General features: G+C 40.2%; 2 protein-coding genes across 3 annotated transcripts; one reads left to right on the top strand and one right to left on the bottom strand.

Annotated features, from left to right (window-relative positions):
- Window positions 1-4,510: 4,510 nt before the first annotated feature.
- Window positions 4,511-5,454, bottom strand: LOC122641942. The gene has a single exon (XM_043835286.1). It carries the CDS (start codon window positions 5,450-5,452, stop codon window positions 4,844-4,846), a length of 609 nt encoding a protein of 202 aa, XP_043691221.1. The 5' UTR covers window positions 5,453-5,454; the 3' UTR covers window positions 4,511-4,843.
- Window positions 5,455-7,529: 2,075 nt separating this feature from the next.
- Window positions 7,530-20,150, top strand: LOC122642736 (3-oxoacyl-[acyl-carrier-protein] reductase FabG-like). 2 transcript variants are annotated; one of them, XM_043836313.1, is made up of 4 exons: window positions 7,530-7,554; window positions 16,471-16,813; window positions 19,050-19,279; window positions 19,845-20,150. In XM_043836313.1, the coding sequence occupies exons 2-4, from the start codon at window positions 16,501-16,503 to the stop codon at window positions 20,121-20,123; spliced, it is 822 nt and encodes a 273-aa protein (XP_043692248.1). In that variant the 5' UTR covers window positions 7,530-7,554; window positions 16,471-16,500; the 3' UTR covers window positions 20,124-20,150. The 2 variants fall into 2 exon arrangements, with proteins under 2 accessions (XP_043692248.1, XP_043692247.1); XM_043836312.1 differs by lacking the exon at window positions 7,530-7,554 and having other exon boundaries at window positions 16,400-16,813.
- The last annotated feature ends 1,227 nt before the right edge of the window (window positions 20,151-21,377 follow it).

Raw genomic sequence — 21,377 nt, 5'->3', positions numbered from 1 at the left:
CCGCCTTACCCCTGCTCGGGTAAGTCGCTTGAACAAGGGTAAGGCGGTCAAAGCGCACTGCATATGCAGCCCGGCTGCCTGGCTGCCCGGATGCACAGGAGCCATGTCCTAATTTATTTGTGTATATTTTCGTTTTTTGATCCAATATTTTTCATATTTGAACATTGTCTACCCATATTTTTGACTAATTTTACACCATTTTAAACATACCATACTAACAAAGGTCTTTTGCCACTCCCGTTTTAAGTTTTAAGTAACTATGATCTATCTCTCCTCCTCACATAAAATGACCTTGTTGCCCTTCAATATGTAATACCATTTTAACGCACCTCATTAATACACTTCCCTGTGCCGTTTGGTCAAGAACCCTCTCCCATTTTATAAATTCATTGAAAAAGAAGAATCCCTCCCCACCATGGTTGAAGTAATCAATATCGGATAGGTCATATTGGCTGATTTGTATTGGTATTGATCTTCCTGACCGATACGATACCACTCTAGGGGTACCAAGAGTAAAAATGTAGATAAAACCGATTTTTATTGAAATTTAGGGGTAGAACCATCCGACTGATACAGGCCAATCTGGATTGGTATCGACTGAGACCAATACTGATCTCGATACCGATACCGATTACTAAAACCCTGCTCCCCATTAATGATTAGACTCTTGTGCCATCATAACTCTCGCTCCTATTGTATAGGTTGGAAATACCCCTCAATCCCCTCATTAGTCCAATCAAACGGGACTGATGGCAGTGGTGAGGGAGTTGAGCTTGTCTCCAACGAGCCCAGCACACCCAGAGAGCATCCAGCCGTTGGACTGTGCCGCATACATCTCTAGGTGTGTGCAGCACAGCCCCACCCCACCCTTGGATGCCCCCTGGGCGTGCCCTAGGTGCTGAGCTCCCTGGAGAGGAGCCGGATCTGCGGTGAGGGGGTTCTTCCTTCAGCATGGGTGAAAAACTCAACCCTAAAGATTATATGCACACATGACACTTTTTTTTTTTTTTGGGTAAGATATGCACATATGACTCACTACTATAGATTGTATCTAAGAAAATGAAATTTGTTATTTAAAAATTGATTTCTATACAAATTAATCTACTAGTTATGGCTTTAAATATTATAAAGGATTTGGTGATCAAATCTTTCCAATGACAGCCTGATGGACCGAACGAGAGATTCCATAACCGCTTGGAATCAATCTAAAATTTTGGGCCAAAACTTTAAAAATAAAAAAATGAAATTAATAACTAAGCTCTGTTCCTTTTCTCCTTTTTGGTACTCACTCTGCAACATAACTTATAACTAGGCCTGTAAATGGATTGGATTTGGCTCAAATACGGATTGGATGTAATCTGATTCAGATATTTCTTGATCGAATTCGGATACCTCTAAACGGATTCGGATGGATTCGGATACGGATCGAATTCGGATTTTCGACCATCCGTTTACACCTCTGCCTTGTGTAACCCGAACCTTCCTCCCCCTAGTGGATGCAATTCACTCTCAATCCATAGTTTTAGATCATGATTCTCTTTTCCTCATATTCTAGAACCTGTTGAATCTTCAAAAACCCTCAAGATCATTATTTACTTAATTTTTTATAATTAAGTATTCGGACTCGGATTTTTATCGGAGTATTCGGATTTTTTTTCGAATATCTCTAAACGAATTCGGATGCTCCGAAACAGATACGGATGCGGATCGAATTCGGATTTTCGGTTATCCTTTACAGTCCTACTTATAACCGTTTTAATGGGTTTCCTGTTGGGTTTCACAAAAGGGTGGTTGTGTTTGAGAGAGAGAGAGAGAGAGAGAGAGAGAACCCAAATATATAAATTAGAGAGAGGCCCAGTAGGCCCAACTTCAAATTTTGGATCTTTGGGCCTAGTTGGGCCTCCAACTCTCAACAGAACCCAATCTTCCAAGCTCAAACCATTCAATCCTGTCATGCCATTCCTTTATGAGCTAAAAATTAACTTTTTAAAATCGCAGGGGAAGATCTGCTTATCTGCCTTATCATGGTCTGGGCTAAAGCTCAGGCCATGGCTGAAAACCCCCATTGTTCATTAATCCTACAGAGTTGCTCATCAAGAACCTTTCAAAAAAGAAGCTCTGAAAGTTGAATTTGAATTCTGAGGAATCTATAATGAGGATCATCACAGGGTCTGGTTTGAGCATAAACTGATCAGTTTAAGCATAAGACTTCGAACGCGTCAAGGAGTTTACGATCACGGATTCCTCCGTGGAAGATGGCCGTTTCAATTCTCAACCAATTCATGGCCATTTATCGTCATCTGAACATCGATGGACCAATGCACTAAGCTGATGTGGGATCATTGCTCACCCTTAAAAACTATTCATTAAAGAGAGTGTCCAAGTCCTTATAAGCCTTCACATCGGGTTACTCACATCTGATGTGAGATCCTTTCTTTAGTGTGGAATCCCACAATAATCACCCTTCCATGTGGAGCACACGTGGGAACTAAAATCTTCCACAAGTTGGATTTTTCCATCCTTCGAAACCAGCTCTAATGTCATTATGGAGAGAGTGATCAAGTCCTTATAAGCCTCCACATCGGACTACTCACATCCGACGTGGGATCATTGCTTTCGCGTGAAATCCCAACCGAGAAATATATATTTTATACATGTGTTATGTAATTAATTTAAACATAAAAATTCTCCCTATATACATAGACACAGGATTCTATAGAAATAAAAGGTGCTATATTCTTATAGTGTGTAAATTTACTGGTTCCATCCAAACTCAAATCTTAAGATGCCAAAGATACATATCTGAAATGTGATTTTTAAATTAAAGCCACAGCAAGGGCCCTAGCCAAGATGAGCAGTAAACTCATCTGAGTAAAGAATAAAATCCAAAGAAGCTTCTGTTAAATCACTTTATCTTAAAGTAGTCATAAATGGGTAACAAAGAAACCAAAGGAACCCAGGTGCTCTCTCATAAAGCTTCATTTCTCTCCCATAAAAGCAGCTAAAGAAGTTGGGAATAAAGGAGAAAACAAAGAAAAACACTGGGAGAAATGAAAGAGACATCTTTAGTGTCTCTTCACTTTTTTTACTGTCTATATAAAAAACCCTATAAAGAATAATTGACTGGTCTAACCTCCACAACTAGATTAACTTCTTCTCTCAGTAGGTAGTAGTCAAGGATAATTGAGTACCCAACTTAAAGTGGCTCTAGTTTTTAGGTCACATTGCATTGGATCTGCCTTCCTTGCTAAGGGTCCTCCCAAATTAAAAGAATTAGCCCATCTTAATTAGATGATTAACACATCTAACTTGCACATTTGGTTATAGATTGCTACATAATTTTGGAGACCCTTTACCTAATCATGTTGTTAAGATTTCACATCAGTTAGGAGTGGGATTTTCATGTGAGTCCCTCAAATCTTCCAATCTTGCATCCGTAATCGTGTAACCGTTCTGATCTACCTATACGTGAGGGGGAGTGTTAAGATCCCAAATCGATTAGGTGTGGGATTTCTGTGTCTTCATATATCTGAGAGTCTGTCCACCAACTAGATTAGGCTTTTGGATTGGAATCTGACACATATTTGATCGACGACGTGGATTTTTACTAGAGAATTATCAATCATGGATGCCTATTGTGTAAGATTTCCATAAGGTGGGCTGGCATAGTCCCACTTTATGTTATTAAAATCGGTTTAGTTGTGTTGATGGGATCTGTCTTAATGGTATGAGTCCAGTTTCTATGTGCGGACCTAAAGTATTGTTTCCTTAATGGGAAGGAAACCCTAGTTTCTATGCAGGGTTGGTCCCTACCTTCACCATTATAAATAGTTGTCACTGGCCCATTAATTGACTGCTCAGAGAAAACCTAAAGTCAAGTGGAAGAGGGGAGACCAGACCAACGTTCGTGTGTGACAGTGATCGTAAAGCAAGTTTTCTGTTTCAGCTATGGATCCAGGTACGCCATTCGCACCTCCATAATTTATGTGTATACTCATTGATCTCCATGCACGATCCACATGATTAATTTTATCATATTGATCCCAAAAAAGGTGAAGGTAGACCATTTCCAACTACTTACTCCAATATTAACTTGTGATTTCTCCTCAAGATCTGCTTATAAATCTCAAGATATCATGTTCATGTAGGGGTTGTACTCAACAAGAGTTTTGAGAGGGGGAGGGGTTGTTTAGCTTATAAACAGAGTAAAACAGAGTTACTTGATCTGGTGTGGATGCATGAGTGATCCAAAATTACCTAAAATGCATCTCTTGGTGACATGAGGGAGCAGTTACTCTTATGTAAGCATGATATTGGAGAATGTATGTCTTGATTGCATTTGTGTGCCTTGTCAAACTTCCCTGATTTGAAGATCTCCCTGTTTTTCACTTTTGAATTTGAATTTCATATGACACAAATTTAGTGACTGAACTAAGCATCTATCATGTTCTAAGAGAGAGAGAGAGAGAGAGAGAGGCTAAAAGCTTAATGTGTAAAAAGCCATGAAAAATGATTAGAGGGGCAAAATAGGAAACCATCATACACCAAAATTATTTGTAAACAACCATGATATGTTTACAGTTACAATGGCTTAAAAGCAGAGGAAACAAAGAAGAGGAAGAGGAAGGAAGAAGGAAGAAGAAGGAGAAGAAGGGCCATAGAAGCTCCTTCACCCATTGAACTCTGAAACTGCATAATTTCTGCAGAACAATAACAGTTCTTCCAAACCCATCAAGGGAAACAAGAAAAGAAGAAAAGAAAACTCAACCCATAAAATACAACCAAACCAATTTCTGAAATCATGTACCAATTGGACACAAGAAGAAACAGAGTATTATGACTCTCACATGCTTCTAGCCATCATTTCTTGGTATCTCCTGTAAGACTCTTGCTTCTCCAACCTAAATTTGTCATGGCAAGTCGCGATAAACTGAGCAGCAAGTCGATCAATCTCATCGATCTCTATATCAACTGCTGAACTGTCTGGGACCTTTTCTTCAAGCCAATTGAGGTAACCTGATAGTTGAGACTCCATTCCATCTTCACATTCAGGGAAAACAGAGTTCCATGAAGAATCATAGTAGGCATGGACATCACTGAACCCATCTACAGAAGGCTCAGCAGACATAGGCATGGGTCTCACATATGAAGAACACCAGTTGTAGTGTGCTCTAATTGAACCAAACAGCTTCTTCTGCTTCTTGATCTTCTTCTTGTTCTTTATGCTCTTGTTGATGCTGTCAATGTAGTAGTCAGGTCTGTTCTCCTTGAGGATTTCTATGAGCTTGGACTTGGCTTTAGTTAGTGCATTCACAAGTCTGCAGTAATGTCTGAGGAAGTGAAACTGAACTATGGTTTTGATCTTCATGGAATTTGGATTTGGGTTATGGAGGGTTTTCACTGAGAAATGGTAAAGAAATTGGAGAGGTTTCAGATGTGATGGGCCAACCATTTTTGGGTTTGAGCATTATATCTCTAACCTACTAAAGTAGTCTTTCTTGTTCATATGACTCTATTTAAAGGGCCAGGTTACTAAATTGCCATTGGGTCCTTAGCTCAATCACTATTATGGCCTTACAGGGTTTTTGACTTCTTCAAAGCTTTACATACACTGTACAAACCTCTGTTCTCCGCAGGAAATTGGAGTGCCTCCACAGGATCAGGATCGTCTCCAGGGAGCCCAGCACCCAGGGTGCTGCTAGGGGGCATCCAGCGGCTGAGCTGTGCCGCACACAACTTGGCGCACACCTAGGGATATGTGCGACACAACCCAACGGCTAGCAGCACCCTGGGCGTGCTAGGCTCCCTGAAGACGAGCTAAATTAGGTCAAGTACTGGAGCTTAAAATGACAATCCCAAGGGCTCTTTTGTTCCCCCAAGATTTGAGTTATCGGTGTTGGTACTCGTATCAGTCTCAGTCGATAACGATAATGATACTGATATTGATATCTATCGGTCGAAGTAATCTGTATCAAATCTGATTCGACAAAAAAACAATAAAAAAAATTTATAAATCAGATTATGAGAAATCCTTGCTTTTTCTTTCCAATTCCAATTTCTAGAGTTCAGGCCGATTCCGGACTAATTCCGACTGACTCCAATCTAGAAGCCGATCCCATATACTTGAGCCATCTCCGCAACTTTACTTGGATTGTGTTGGGTAAAATGAATTTGGGCCCTGAAATGGAGATGGGATCCTATGCGGCCGGAGATGCAACCAATAGAGTAACACGATAGGGTATAAATACGATGTGGGCTTCCACCAAACGGATGGCAAGGGTCTGGCCGCATATCGGGCTGGTATGGGCCAGGTCAAGGTTAAACAATTGAACTAATTCAAGCTTTACAATGTAATTGGGCCCAAGCGCAATTGAATTTCCACCATCTAAGGCATAGAAAGAGAGCCCAGTAAGTAGTACTGTAGTAGTGTAGACTGTAGTAACCCAAGTAATCACTTTCAGTTTCTGTTTCCTTGTTGGGAAAAAGAACTCTGATCGGGAGTGTAGCCTACACCAGCACTTCCATGAGTCTACAACATATCTCTCCTCCCCATATAAAAAGACACCTCTGCCTCTTTGTTTTGAGGAAGAGAGAGACAGACACATGGGAGTTTTGGCCTAGGCTATAGTCCCAGATAGAAAACTTCATCCCCTTCCTGTTTTTTTCTTTTGGGGAAAGTTTTCATATACGTGAGAGGGTGGGAGTTTCAAGGCATTAATTAATGGGTGGGGGTTTATGACTTTTCCAACTCTTTGTGAGAGGGGACACGATCGTGCATGCTTACACGGCCATGTATGAAAACTTCCCTTTTTTTAAATTTTTTTTTTTTTTTTGTAAACCTTGAGAAGGTTTCAAAACTTTGCCATCGATTCAACTTGAAATTGATCGACACATTGGTCTGATTAGAATTGATTCTTCGCTAATTGAGTATAACCAACGGTAATCGAGTCAAACCAAGTTAGGCCAAGTCGGATCGATTCTAAGATTGATTCGAATTAGAACCTATGGCAAACTAATCTCATACCTGATTCCTAGTTTTTAATCCTGAGTTATTTTATAAAATGATTAAACTCGTCGAATTTGTCATGATTCGGGTAAAAATATCGAGTTTTATTTAACTCAGATGATTTATAATCTACTCTTGTCATTTTTTACTCTGGACTAGGTTTTCTAAACATTTGACTCAACTCTGATGACTCACCCAATCAAAATCCGATCTTCCCACTATGGTTCCATTGTGTTTCCATGTGAAAGACTCCAAAAATTTCAAGTAATTAGATCATGGTTTGAGGTATCGGTATCATATCACTCGTATCAAATGATACGTATCGGTTTTGGGTAGGTGAGTCAGGTGATGTTCAATGTTGGTAGAGCGTTATTGAAGATTCGTTGGTGGAGAGGGCTTCTTCGGTGTATTTATTCAAACTTCAGAGACCGAGACGAGATCGTTGGCTACTTTGCTCTGCGCAATCGCTTCTCTCTCTCTCTCGGTAAGTCGGTGGGATTTGAATCGAAGAAGGAATGGGAGACAACGAAAGGGAGAGAAATCTGGAGGCATGGGATCGATTCGATGGAAAATCTCGCCATGGAAGACTGCAACATTATCGCCGCTGCTCGTAAGAAAGACCGATTGAAGTCTCTCTGTGACGAAATCAATCAAATGAAGAAACCGAAAAACTCTTCAAACGCTTCAGCTTCAGATTCATCTACAGAGATCAGAGCTGTTGAGGTAAACCCCTCTATTTCTCTCTCCATACTCTGGTGGCTTTTCCAACTTGGAAATTTTATTTCACTTAGCACTTAGCAGGCAGCCAGGCAGTAGATCAAGGTTTTAAGACTCGGGATCAGGATCCGAATCGGTCAGAGAGGATTTTGAAATCGGCTTGAATCGTTTTAGGAATTGGAAATCTAAGCTATTTTATGGTGGAAATCGAATCGATCCAGGAGTCGAGAATTGATCTGATTTAAGATGGATTACAAAGAAAATGACTAGGAATCCAATTTGGATCCGATTCCGATTCAAGAAGCAACGAGTAGAAACGATGGAAATCGGGATTGGTGTTAATCGATTTCGATCCGATTCCTAATTCACTGATCTGATTCCAAATTTTAAAACCATGGCAGACACTTCCTCTGCGTGCTCTATTAGCTTAGAATATGAAATTTTTTATAGTTTCCAACAATCGTAATGGTTACCCAATCACAGAGAGGATTTCCTACATTGTCGTATGCAGTTTAGGTTAATGAAAGAAATCCTTTTAAAATTTGACAATAAGGGAAGAGACATTTATGACATATCACCCTCTCACATGAATAATGTTATGTGGGAGGTATGCAGTATCATTTTTTTCTCTGGGTAAATAGAGTTTCATTTAGAAAAGATGTATGAGATACAAGGTTTGGGTACAAAGTATCCAAAACTAAGGATTGGAATATGACCAATCTGTCGTACATGCAATTGACAAGGTCTTCCAGACTAGGGTATGGGTAAGTCATAAACCCGAAAGTTTCCTTAGAAAAAAGGTTGTAAACATAGCTTACAAAACGACTCGATACATGACAAATAGCGGCAGATACAACCATGTGATTTCCCATCATGACGCTCGACAGCTTGTCTAGTCCTCACTTTCTCATAAGCCGGCCTGGTAGACTAAGCCCAGCGATTTCCAACCTAATATCAGTGACGGCGGTGGAGAAGAGCCAGTTGCGGGTGACGGAGTCCTAGAATAGGACTGGCCTAAGCTCACGCGCCTCCCATCTCTGGGATCTAGAGTCGAACATCAAGTCGACAAAGTAGAGCTTTGACTCGCCTTCCAATGCCTTCAGGAATGCACCGTTGCAGGAGACGTGGCCAAAGGTGGTCCATGGGCTCCCCTCCTGGAACTTGAGCACCATCTTCCTAAAGGACTCGAATGAGCAAGTCCTCTCCGAGGTAGACGTGAGAGTACAACAACATCGCTTCCCGGAGTCTGTAATGCGGTCGAACAGTGCCTGGAGGAAGTAGGAGGCAAGAAAATGTTCTGGTCGGTGTCGTCGTAAGGGAAGCTCAGCTCATTGAGCATCCACATCAGTTGTTGTATGGGACTGCTGTTCTTGTCGGTGAAGGCTCTGGCCATTTCCATGAGCAGGAAAACTACGAAATGGTTGTGAGAAGATCAACGGCAAAGATGACGAAGTTGACGTAGATCTTCTGGAAAAGCAGGCCGGTGTTAGAGCCAAAGCAGCGGATCATGGATGAATATGAGTATGCAATTTGACACGTGGCTAATCTAGACCATGTCCTCTCTATCCAACGGTTAAATTGCGACACACTTGGTCTATGTGGTAGGATGATATTAGGGTTGCTTTGGAAGCCCTTCCTAGGGGCTACTCAAAAGCCCTTTTACAATTTTTCCCATATAAGATAACGTTTCTTCTAATTGGTCAATCCATTAGCAGACCATTTAATGTATTGCATCAAAAAATGATTTGGCAAATCCAACCGTTCAATAGGAAGGACATGATTTAGATTGGCTACTAATCAATTTTCATAGGAAAACTCAATCATCTACCCCTCCTTATATTGATATCTTCTTATATTTTCAACCTTTCATTTTTCCCAAATGTTGGGACTCTTCAAATCTTTATACTTCCACAAGGCCAACTCTTAGTTCAAATCATTTAAAGAATTCGAACAACTCCAAATATTCACCCACACTCACCCAAAAAAAAAAAAAACCTATGAATTTGATAGTTTTTATCCTCAAATTTTGCTTTTCTTTTCGTAGAACATCAAATCACTGTTATATGCATGTATTAGGTATGTGAGTTCTTCACTGGATTTATCCGAAGATGGATGGAATAATACTTTTAGAACTAACCTAACGGAGTCGTAAACAACTTTTAGCTTGGTTGGTCGGTCATCAGTGGTATACCAGTTGAGTGCATCACCTCCAAGAGGTCAAGGAATCGACTTCTACCGATTGCTTTTTTGGGCAACTATGGCCCCTTTATTGGTAATTGTAGATTCCCCCCCCCCCCCCCTCTCTCTCTCTCACAGGGTCTCTTTCCTCCCTCTCATCATTTAATGATGTGGGCTCTCCGTATATAAATTAACACTCAACAAAATTCCTTTCCGTGTAGATGTTTATGATGCCAATATAAAGGAGCAATTTGTTGACCCATCTCCAATTTTATTAAATCAAATGCACAAAAACTTACCTTCTACCAACTTTCCATCCTTAAAGTGTTTTAAGGCTTTATTAAAGCTATGTAATAGGTACAAAGGAGAGAGGAAAGTTGGATTTGTTTTTGTTCTTGAGCTTGGCACAGTTGAATGTTGCCGCATCCACGTGTTGATCTTGCAAGGCTGCACTTCAGTGCACTGCCAGATTGGTGCACTGTAGAGGATTTTTATCCGAATTTATTCCTCAACAATGTGGCTTTAAGGACTATTCCTTTAAGAACCTTGGCTTTAAGTTGTTCATTGTTGACTGAGGGAACACCCTACGTGGTTTCCCCATTTTCTCCTCCCTTTGACCTCCTTATTCCTCTCTCCTTGTACCTCTCTTATTTAGAAAAATAAAATTTCTTTGTTGTGCCTGCATTCTCAGTATTGTTCGATGTATCATCTAATAACATACAAGATTTTATTAGAGTAAATATCATCCCCTCGCCTCTAAGTTTTCTTAATATCAACCCAATACCCAAGTTTTGAAAAATATCATCCCCTCCCTTATTTTATAAAGTTACTATCAACCGTACTTTAACCGTTAAAAAACATCATTAATTGATGACATAGACATGTCTAATTTTTTAAAAACCCCAAATTACCCTTAATCTTCTATGCAAAAAAAAAAGGGGAAATTTTTGGCAACACCCCCTCCGTTGGAGCGTGGAATTAATGCCACTCCATTAAGTCCCAATATATCAATTTGGGCCCAAAAACTAACGGAACTAACTGAGGGTTAACCAAGTAGAAGTAAAATGACTAAAAAACCCCAGCCTTCTCTGTCTAACTCTTCCTCTCCCGTTCTTCTTCGTCTCCGGCTACCATTACCTAAGCCAGTAATTGATCTGTTTCATGTTACTGATCTGTTTCGTTCACAGTCTTCGAACCTTATATCCCAGGTCTTGATTAAACAAGGAATTGGATGCACAAGGAAAAATTAAAAAATAAAATAAAATGAAATCTACCATAATCTATTGACTATTCATCAGGGGACAACAAGATCGCCTGTAATATGGGAAAGGGAATGTGCTTGCTCAGGTAGCAGGGGACGGGAGGAGTAGAGAGAATAGATAGAATGGAGAGAAGAGTTCACTTACAGCGCAGTCGTCGGCCGATTGAAGGTTGTCAGGTGAGCAAGATCGCAAAGATGGAAGAAGGAAGAAACAGTGGTTGCAGGTTCTCAATTGTTCAATGGTAAGATAGGAGTGTGTATTCCTTCAAATCCGAAGAGCCCGTCTCTAGAAGACGAAGCAGAGGGCCAAACCCCCTTCTTCCATGATGCAATTCCTGGATGAATCGTTGGCGGTGGCAATGAGAGAAACAGCCAACGGCGCCTGCTCTCGAACTGAGGGAGATGGATTACTAGAGCTGAGCAAATGGACCAGGCAACCACTGTCGCCCTCTTTTGGGACCAAAACAGCAGCCTTGTCATCTTCTCTGAGGAGCTGGAGCAGCGAATCCAGGGCCGCCTTCTTGAACTCGATGCCTCTGACCTGCAAGCGAGCGAAGAGGTTGTAGATGAAAAAACCTAGCTCGTCTTTGCCGGAGCCGGGACAGGGTTGAGAGAGAACAATGGCATTCGGTTGGCGGAGGACACCGGATTTGAGGAGCAAGTTGAGGTCGTGGAGGATGGAAGAGAGGAAGGCGGAGGCCAAACTGGGTTTGGAGTTGGGGCTTGGAAGATCCACCCCAAGTGTGTGTGTGCAAGGGTGCAGAGGTGAGAGATGGGCAGCAGTGCCAGTTGCAGAGATGGGAAATTGACTAAGGAAGAAGAAGACTAGGGTTTAGTTGTCTTGAGGGGAAGGGTAAAATAATCTTTAAAAAAAATGCAACAAGCTGACATCACTAATTAATGGTTAAAAGGGTTTTTCTCTTAGATTTTGGGTCCAAATTGATATATTGGGATTTAATGGGGTGGCATTAATTCCACGGTCCAATGGAGGGGGTGTCGCCGAAAATTTCCCAAAAAAACAATACCCTTAATCTTTTTTAATATCGTTTTTCCTTGAAAATCAAAGCCCATTTTCATCCTTCTTCTTCTTCTCTTCTTCTGAAGCTGAAGCTGAAAAAAAAAATTGACTATAAAATGCCCCCTAAGATCGTGGCGAATCATGTTGATGTTTGATCTTCTGTTTTAGCCATTGTTTCTCTCTTTTAGTTGGTAAAATAGCAGTAAATCAATTAAATTTATCTATTGTAGCAAGATCTGTAATTTATTGAATCAGAAACTCCAAATTGAAGTCATTGATTTGAGTGGAAACAAAGAATGGACAAATACCAAAATCGATTTCTCAAATCTCTTTTCTTCAACAACTTGATCTGACCTCCAACGATTTTAGTGGCATTCTATTGTTGTGATTCCATCATCGATCGCCTTCTGGTCAGGGGTTCTGCCTCGCATAGGAGCTAAGAAGTATTCAGAGATGATAGGTGTAATAGCAGGGGTGTATTGCTGCGATTCCACTTCAATCCATACCCCTACCATGGCTTCTTCCTTCAAATTTCCCCCTTTCAATCCCAGCAAATCCTCACTTGATCCTTGTATTTCTTCCACAAGTACACCGTTATCGCTCTAGATTCGAATAGTTTTAGATCTCCGTCTTCCAGTACCGGAATCACATGCACCAAATGGCTGCAACAATTATCAAGACCAGATCACCGCCAGCACCACCACTACCAACTTCTGAAGCAAGTTGCCCAGATGAACCAAAATTCGAGTTCCTACATTTGGATTCTCTAATGTTGCAACTCCACATGATTCGGTCAACACATAACCCTGTTGAAAGACCAGATCAAAAATTCATATGAAAACAGAATTCCCCCTTTTAAATCAGTGGCGAATCATGTTTATGTTTGATCTTCTGTTTTAGCCATTGTTTCCCTCTTTTAGTTGGTAAAATAGCAGTAAATCAATTAAATTTATCTATTGTAGACTATAGAAATCCCCAGTCAATCGTTTTTATTTTATTTTATAGGGCAGGTTCTGTAAACAAAGAAGAAGAAATAATCAAGAAAGCAAGGTTTTTCACAAGATTTTTCTATTGGGTTCGGTGAGTGGGTTCCAGAAATGGGAGAAGAGAGTGGGTTTCAAAAAATTGGAAAAGGAGATGGGTTCGGCTGGGTTGAGATTTTAGAAAACAAAAAAAATTTATATATCAGTTAGAGATGGAGTAGAAGGTGGGTTTCGGTTGGGGAAGAAGGAGAATGCGAGTGAAGAGATGGAGCTCGTGGTGGTGGTGGCGGTGGAAGAGGATCGAAGGGGGAGGTTTTTACCGTCGATGAGCTCCATGTAAGGGAGAAAAATTGCAGATTTACCACTGCCGCAACTGCTTTGAGGTTTTCGCCTGTGGAGGCCGTTGGGGTTGCAGAGGAGGAGGAAGAAGAAGAAGAAGACGGGGTGATTTTGTCTTTTCAATTTTTTTTTTAACAGCGTTAGTCAGTTAGGGTACGGTTGATAGTAACTTTATAAAGTAGGGGAGAGGGATGATATTTTTCAAAACTTAGGTATTGGATTGATATTAAAAAAACTTAGAGGGGAGGAGACTGATATTTACTCATTTTATTATTATTTTTTTGGTTTAACATTGAAGAAACAAACACCATTAGAGTGCAATTTCTCTCTCATACGGTTTTTTTATTTTTTTATAATTGATACCTTGGTAGTCTTAGACGTTTAAAGTTTTATTGTGCCATTTGGTCAATTCGGGATGAGCTGAAACTTGACACGTAAGGAACAATGAGGTCTAATTGTCCACAAAATTTGATATCTGGATTCTCTCCAGTGCGCATTGTACGACCGAATAGCTCCAATTGTCAGATGCATGCTGCACTCATTGGGACGTTGGAGAGAATTTTCTTGTCAAAATTTGGGCCCTATTTATGTGGAAAATATTTTTAGCAAACCAATAAACCTCTGTCAAACAGATATCAAGGCCTTGATTGATCCTCTCGATGCATTTTTCCTTTGTTTTGTTTAGAGAGAGAATAATTTGGAGGTCGACTACCCTAGGGAGCTAAGCTTTCATATTTAGATAGACTGATAGAGTATGGTGTGGTCGTAGCAATCTCCTCGTTTACTCCTCTATCTATTCCATCTTTCTACTTCTCATAGTAATAAATTGGAGAAGGTTTTCTGGCCTCCACATAACCAAGTCATTGTCAAATGCTTATATCTGTATTTGGCAAATTAGATTGGGTTTAAATTTTATAGACAAGTAGAACCCATGGTGTTCTTTACTCTTATGTTAAGTTTCGACCCAAGAGTTGATCACGTGACAAAACAAAATCATTGAAAAATATAGGAATGAAACATAAGTGCAACCACCGAGGGAGTGCATGGGCATTGCATAGGAGGGTTTATCATTAGATGGGGGTAAAGGATTGAAATTTGAAATGTATACAAAAAAAAAATTAAACATATCCTTCCATGAATATTAATATCGGTATCGACTGTATCTAATGGTTTTGCACGCAATTTCAATAAAAATTATTTTCTGCATAGATTTGCCCTTAAAAAGAATCATTCCACTGATACAGGATCAAGTATCGGTATCAGCATTGGTCAATCTGATATGGATCCACCGATATGACAGATCTGACACCATTATTTAATTTCATGTATCTAACTGCAAGATTTACCATTTGATCCTTCCACCTAATGGATTTAGGTGTTCATGACAAGAGATCCCTTGACATGGTCTATCAATAAGGGAAATTTTTGCAGTATTAAAATTGGGAGAATGTTCTCTGTGCCGCAACGTAGACTACTTCCAGGCACATGGGTAACCTGTGCAGTGGGGTAGGGTGGTCATTGCACCCACCCCCATGTGCTTGTAGCACAGAGAACAACGCCCCATTAAGATTATAGTTTTTAACCCTTCCCCACCCAAAAAAAAAAAAAAAAAAACCCATTACTTAAAATATCATCTTTTTAGGTGTAGAAAATAGAGGTTACTAGACTACCTATCGTTTTCATTGAGGAAAAAAGGGATAGTAATTAGTGTCACGGAAGTTTGTGATATATACAAAAATCACAAGAAAGTTCAAAAGCCGTTCATTCTCACGGTTTGTCCTAAGCTGTCTATTCTTATTTAAGTTGGGAAATTGCACAATAGAGAATATTCATACCAATACCCAGACATATATTTGATTGAATCAAATTATGAAAGTTGCCAAGCAACGACCACCTCGCATTTCCCAAGTTCGAGACGGTTCTCCTCCCTTGTTCAGTTGGGAAAAATTATCTCCTCTAGGTTTCTGTCCAACCCAATTCCCCAGTGCCTGCAATAAGGAGGGGTGAATCCCATCTAAGCACAGTGTTTGGGCAGGGATATGATGGTTATTGTGTCCCCCTTTATTAGAGGCACTTGGAAAACCGGGTCAGACAGGGATCTGGAGGGATATAAAGATCCTTTTAGGTGGCCTATGAGCTTTTCCCTTTCCTCTAGTGGTCTATAGGCCTTCGCTTTCCCCTTTGTAGTTGGCATATGGGTCCTTAATTAGCATGGACAAATTTTTTTTTGTTGAAAGTTGACAAATGGGTTAGTCAAGATCATGTTCTCACTTTCAACAACCAGAGTAGACACATCATATGTACACATGGCCATGGTTTTAAGTATCGGTATTGTATCGTCCGTATTGGATGATATATATCGGTTTTGCTAGTCACTGATATTTGATACCATGCCAATATCGTATCGATAGCACGATACGGATAAGGGGTAAAATGATCAAAAAACTTATTTTAAAGGAATTTCAGGAGTAATTTTGTTCGATCCAAACTGATACCGTATCTATATCATATCAATTTTACATGTTGCCGATACTCATTCCGATATCGTGCACTAAAACCATGCACATACCAGAATTGATGTAGAAAATTAACATACCCTTGTGATTATAATATTTTACTAAGAAAGAAAAAGACAAGGATTGTGTTGGTAGAAGATATTCTAATCTTTAATTCACATGAGTCATGCCTCCCATTGAAACGGTTTCATGACAAAATTGTTGAAAATAACTGTTATGGTCAACATAATAACTTCTTGTCACACCAAATTGGTGGGAGTGCTGGAGTTATTGAAGTTTCGTTGTTAGAGGGCCTTATAATTGCTCTTATTTATTAAGCGACCGAGGACGTATTTCTTTGTGCCATCCCCTCTCTGTCTCTCTCTCTCTCTCTCTCTCTCTCTCGAGTCTCGATAGGGTTTGAATCAAGCAAGGAAGGAATGGGGAATGAAGGAAGCGAAAGAAGTCTGGAGCCATGGAATAGGTTGGATGGAAAGGTGGTGATGGTGACTGGGGCATCTTCAGGGTTAGGGAGAGAATTCTGCTTGAATCTCGCCAGGGCAGGTTGCAACATTATCGCCGCTGCTCGTAGAAAGGATCGATTAAAGTCTCTCTGCGACGAAATCAACCAAAAGTCGAAAGCTTCAATTTCATCTTCATCGTGTGATGTCAAATCCAATTCCCCTACAGGAACCCTAGCTGTTGCAGTAGAGCTCGACCTGAGCGCTGCGGGACCTGTGATCGACGCCTCTGTTCAGATTGCCTGGAATGTGTTCGGCCGGATCGATGCCTTGGTTAACGCTGCCGGAGTTAGAGGTAAATCCCCCTTCTCTCTCTCTTTCTTTGATGAGTTTCCGATGGATTTGGGATGGGTGTGGCCGTGTGGGGTTCGAACTTCGAAGTTTAACTGTTCTATTATATTTTGTATCAATCTTGAGTGCCGTGAGACATGCCTATGGCCTTATTCAAGGTTTTAAAATACGGAGACATAATAGGACAGTGACGATTCTAATCCGAATCGGATCGGAATCTGTACCTTCAAGAACCCTAGAATCAGTTCACAGGTTCAAAAACTCGGAAATTTTTAAGGTTTTGAGTGTAAATTGATCGTGTTGGATCAGTCATTGCGAATTCAACTATCTGATTCCGATTTTTAAAACCATAGGCCAATTGCATATACCAATGGAGATATTAGAATGTATTAGCTATGTGTTTTGGGAAAAATATTTTAACACGTGCTATAATTGTTGAGTCTTTTCAGGGCATACTTGCATAAAAGAAAATACTTTTAGATTCAGCAATTTGGATCCTCTACAGACAATTATTGTCTATGGTTCTTGACTGGTGCGGTTCCCTAATTCCTCTCACAAGAGGGGGGTGGGACCCACCCGGGACACCTGATCGAACAGTCTGCCTAGGTGGGGTCCACCCTCCTCTTGTGAGAGGAACTAGGGAACCGCACCGGTCAGGGAACCGTACAGGAAAAAATTTGATTCTCTACTACCGAGCAGTCCGGTAGGATCGTACTGCCTAGACACAGTGTTGCACACAATGTCCGCCTTACCCCTAGGGGTGTAAATGAATAGTCAAAATCCGTTTCCGTATCCGTTTAGCACTATCCGAATCCGTCCAAAAGCTAAACGGATGTGGATACGGATAGGCTATAGCTATCCGAAAAGCTATATTTACATGTAAACAGATAAAATATCTGATCTGTATCCGTGTCCGTATCCGTTTGGTACTATCTGAATCCATCCGATAGTTAAACGGATGTGGATGCGGATATAGCACTATCCGAGCCGAATCCGATCTGTTTATAGCCCTACTTACCCCTGCCCAAATGCCTTGCCGGAGTGGGGTTCCTAGATTCAGTCTTCTATTCGGAAACCTTAAAAAAAATTTAAAAAAAATTGAGAGTTCGACGTTATTTCTTGTAACTATGACTTTTTGAAGGGGGTTGGAAGGATACGCAGAATGAACCCAAAGAAGTAATGTTTGTTAATAAAAAAAGGAAAGTGTCCTTTGTCTAAGAGCGGGGTATATTATGTATCTTTGTACAAAAGTCAATCATCGTTACCTTTTGGTTCGATTGGTGCGGGAGCCACACTCATGAACAACAAACTCTTTTCTTGAAAAAAAAAGAGAGGAATCAGTATTAGGGCTGCAACAAGATCGGGTTGAGTTGGGCTTTATAGAACTCTAGCCCAACTTTGAGTCCCCTTATCTAGGCCAAGGTCCGACCTATCCCTAATTTAGGGTCCAAAAAATTCAACCCTGATCTGTCCCCAAGGTCGGGTTGGGTTAACCCTGATTGGCCCTAATCATGGTGAGGGAGAAGGAAATGCATGGCTAGAATGGATCGGAGAGAAAATTATCAAGTTTACGTAAAATAATGTTATATCACTTATTATCTTCATATATAATATATTTTATAACAAAATGTGGATGACATTTAAAGTTTGTAATACATATATATTATATCCATATATATTTTGTGAAAGGCTAAATTTTTTATTTTTTAGTCTCTCATGGAGAGTTGAATCAATGTTGTATGCTTTATAATATAGTGCCAAGAGCTGAGTAGGAAGCTTGCATGGATCTCACCTATTCCAAACCATTCTTCTTTGGAGTTTTTTCTCTCTTTTTTTTTCTTTTTTTTTTTTTGTTAAGAACTTTCCCTAACTTGGGTAGGAATGAATATGCTCAAATGGGGATACCAGCTTGGTTTGGTGGTTCGTATCTGTCTCATTGAAGCAGATCTTTGGCTTAGGTCTCTAGTTCAAGTCCTCTCCGCCACCCTTGGCCGCCCTCTCCTGGCCGTCTTTTTGGGATTCCATCCTAGTGGCCTATGGGTCCTCGATACTCAATGATAAAAAAATAAAAAAAAAGGGGGTAAAATATCACTACCTGGTCCCGTGGCCCTTAAAAAAATGATTAGGAATTTGGTTTTCTATAATATTACAAGAGAATATACAGTAAATTTTATTTTTTTTGTGGGTGAATGTTTTTATTGTTTACTTAACATTCAATTTCGATTTTATGTGTGTATTAGGTACAGTGAAATCCCCTATAGATTTGTCTGAAGAGGAATGGAATAGTACTTTGAAAACCAACCTAACGGGTTCCTGGCTATTAACCAAGTCAGTCTGTCGTCGCATCAATGAAAATGGTCTAAAAGGATCAGTTATGTTTATTACATCTATTGGTGGAATCCAGCGTGGGGAGTTACCCGGAGCTACTGCCTATGTTGCCTCAAAGGCTGGTATAAATGCCATGACCAAGGTAATTTCTATTTCATCATATCATGTTACATTTATAAAACATGGACATGACCTGACCTTACCACCTTCCCACTTTTCATCGGGAACGCCCGATTATTAATTGGCTAGTGCTTGGGCCCGACACATTTAGTAATCAGTCGGGCTGATCTCAGGCTTCAACTAGTCAGTTCAAGTCGGGCCTACTGGTGCAGGCCAACTTTTGATACCCGGCCCCTAAGGTGAATAGAGTTCCTCAAGTATATGAAGGATTTGGAACTATTACTCTATAAATTCTCATCCATAACCCCTTAGGGTTTTGGGTTGGATCGTCCAACGTGGTATCATAGTCATCTATCGATTACCTTTCCCTCGTGCGTCTTTTCACATGTATTCCGCCTATATATATGTATTGAGAAATTATGAATTATAAAAGTATAGTCTCACATAGATTATATAGGACCTTTGGTGTGTCTTAATATACATCCTTAGGCCATCTCCACCTAATAGATTAAGCTTTTGGACTTGAAATAGTAATAAAGAGAGAGCAGGTCTATTGGGCTGAAAGAAGAAATGTTTTGTTTATGCAGATCATGGCTATAGAGTTGGGGCCACTCAACATAAGAGTGAACTCAATAGCACCTGGGTTGTTCAAGTCGGAGATAACAGAAGGACTTATGCAGAAAGATTGGCTCAACAATGTAGCTTTGAGGACTGTTCCTCTAAGAAAATTTGGCACAATTGACCCGGCATTGACTTCACTTATCCGTTTTCTGATCCATGACTCCTCAGGCTACGTTTCAGGCAATGTGTTCATCGTTGACTCAGGAAACACCCTACCGGGTTTCCCCATTTTCTCTTCCCTTTAGACTCTCTATACACACACAAATGAAAATTTGAATTTTTTTTTAATTGTATTTCCTGGATCTCTTCATATAAGAATTTAATTGGAAGAGTACCAAGGGTGATATTTAAATTTTCTTTTCAGAAAGAATGTTATCAGTATCAAGTATCATGTAACCTTTCACATTCTCTTCTCCCCCTTGATATGTGGGCCCCTGTATGTGAACCGTGTGATGCTCCTGCCCATGCACTCATTGGTTTGGCGTGGGAGATTCAATGCCACACTAGTAGTGTGTTATGCCCCTACCCTTAAATGTATTATTCACTTTTGATATGAAGTTGTTGCATAAAGAGAAACTCGAAACCTTGTCAAGAACTACCATGCGACGCCCCTTCCCGAACTCCCATCAGCTTGGCATAGGAGATTCTATCTCACACCAGGAGCGTGTCTATCCCCTGCCCTTATATTTCAAGGGAAAAGGTTGTACATGCTGTCAGGGTGTACAACCCTCTCTGGGTGTCTCTCCTTCCTTGCCGCTCTAACATATTCTCTCTGCATTCTCCTCGTCTCCCTATTTAACGATTTGTTTTGCACCCTCAATTTGTATGTAGGAATCCGCATGCTACCACCACTTAGTGGTCTGGAAAAAGTGTCAATCCATGTGGACCCCATATTTTTCAAAATAGAAAAATTAAGCAAAAACACGTGTGGGGCTCACTTTTTATGAGAGAGCATTGGAAAGAATTCACACGTGAACAGGGTGTGGATCTTTTCCCCTTAAACTTATTATGAAGTTGGTGAACAAAGAATAACTCGAGACCTAATTACGTAACTTTATTCGTTTGAGATAGACACCCAAATTTAAATGTAAACTGTAGGCCAAGTTACTTTTTAATTACAAATTCTGTTTGTAACCTTCTGTTTGTAATAGAATAATTTTTATTAAATATTGTTAAGAAAAAGGCTAGATACACCACCCGCATGCTGCATGCTAGCATGCACTATGTCCATCTTTCTCTTTTCGCTTTTTGAAATGATCCATGCCCCTCCTGTATGATGCCATGTCTTGTGGCCCATTGGTGCCACCCGCAAGCATGTTGCACGTGAGCGGCATGCCTATCCCTCTCAGGTATTGTTATTAGATTGTCCTTTGTTGTCACACCCATAGTTAGTAAAAGCGTATTTAAATCTACATCTTAAATAGTTATTGAGATGACTTAATTAAAAAATAATTACATAATACGACTATTGGATGCTTTTGCCATATCTAGATTTTTTT

The sequence above is a fragment of the Telopea speciosissima genome, chromosome 10, assembly GCF_018873765.1.
Source record: "Telopea speciosissima isolate NSW1024214 ecotype Mountain lineage chromosome 10, Tspe_v1, whole genome shotgun sequence".
Taxonomy (NCBI): domain Eukaryota; kingdom Viridiplantae; phylum Streptophyta; class Magnoliopsida; order Proteales; family Proteaceae; genus Telopea; species Telopea speciosissima.
The sequence above is the reverse complement of the archived record's forward strand: the minus strand, read 5'-3'. Positions and strand labels throughout refer to the sequence as shown.

Excerpts from the sequence above, each read along its gene's own strand:
- LOC122641942 (XM_043835286.1), bottom strand. The coding sequence starts at position 5,452 with ATGGTTGGCCCATCACATCTGAAACCTCTCCAATTTCTTTACCATTTC.
- LOC122642736 (XM_043836312.1), top strand. The coding sequence starts at position 16,438 with ATGGGGAATGAAGGAAGCGAAAGAAGTCTGGAGCCATGGAATAGGTTG. Across the intron at positions 16,814-19,049 it reads TAACGCTGCCGGAGTTAGAG|GTACAGTGAAATCCCCTATA; the intron begins GTAAATCCCCCT and ends TGTGTGTATTAG. Across the intron at positions 19,280-19,844 it reads GTATAAATGCCATGACCAAG|ATCATGGCTATAGAGTTGGG; the intron begins GTAATTTCTATT and ends TTGTTTATGCAG.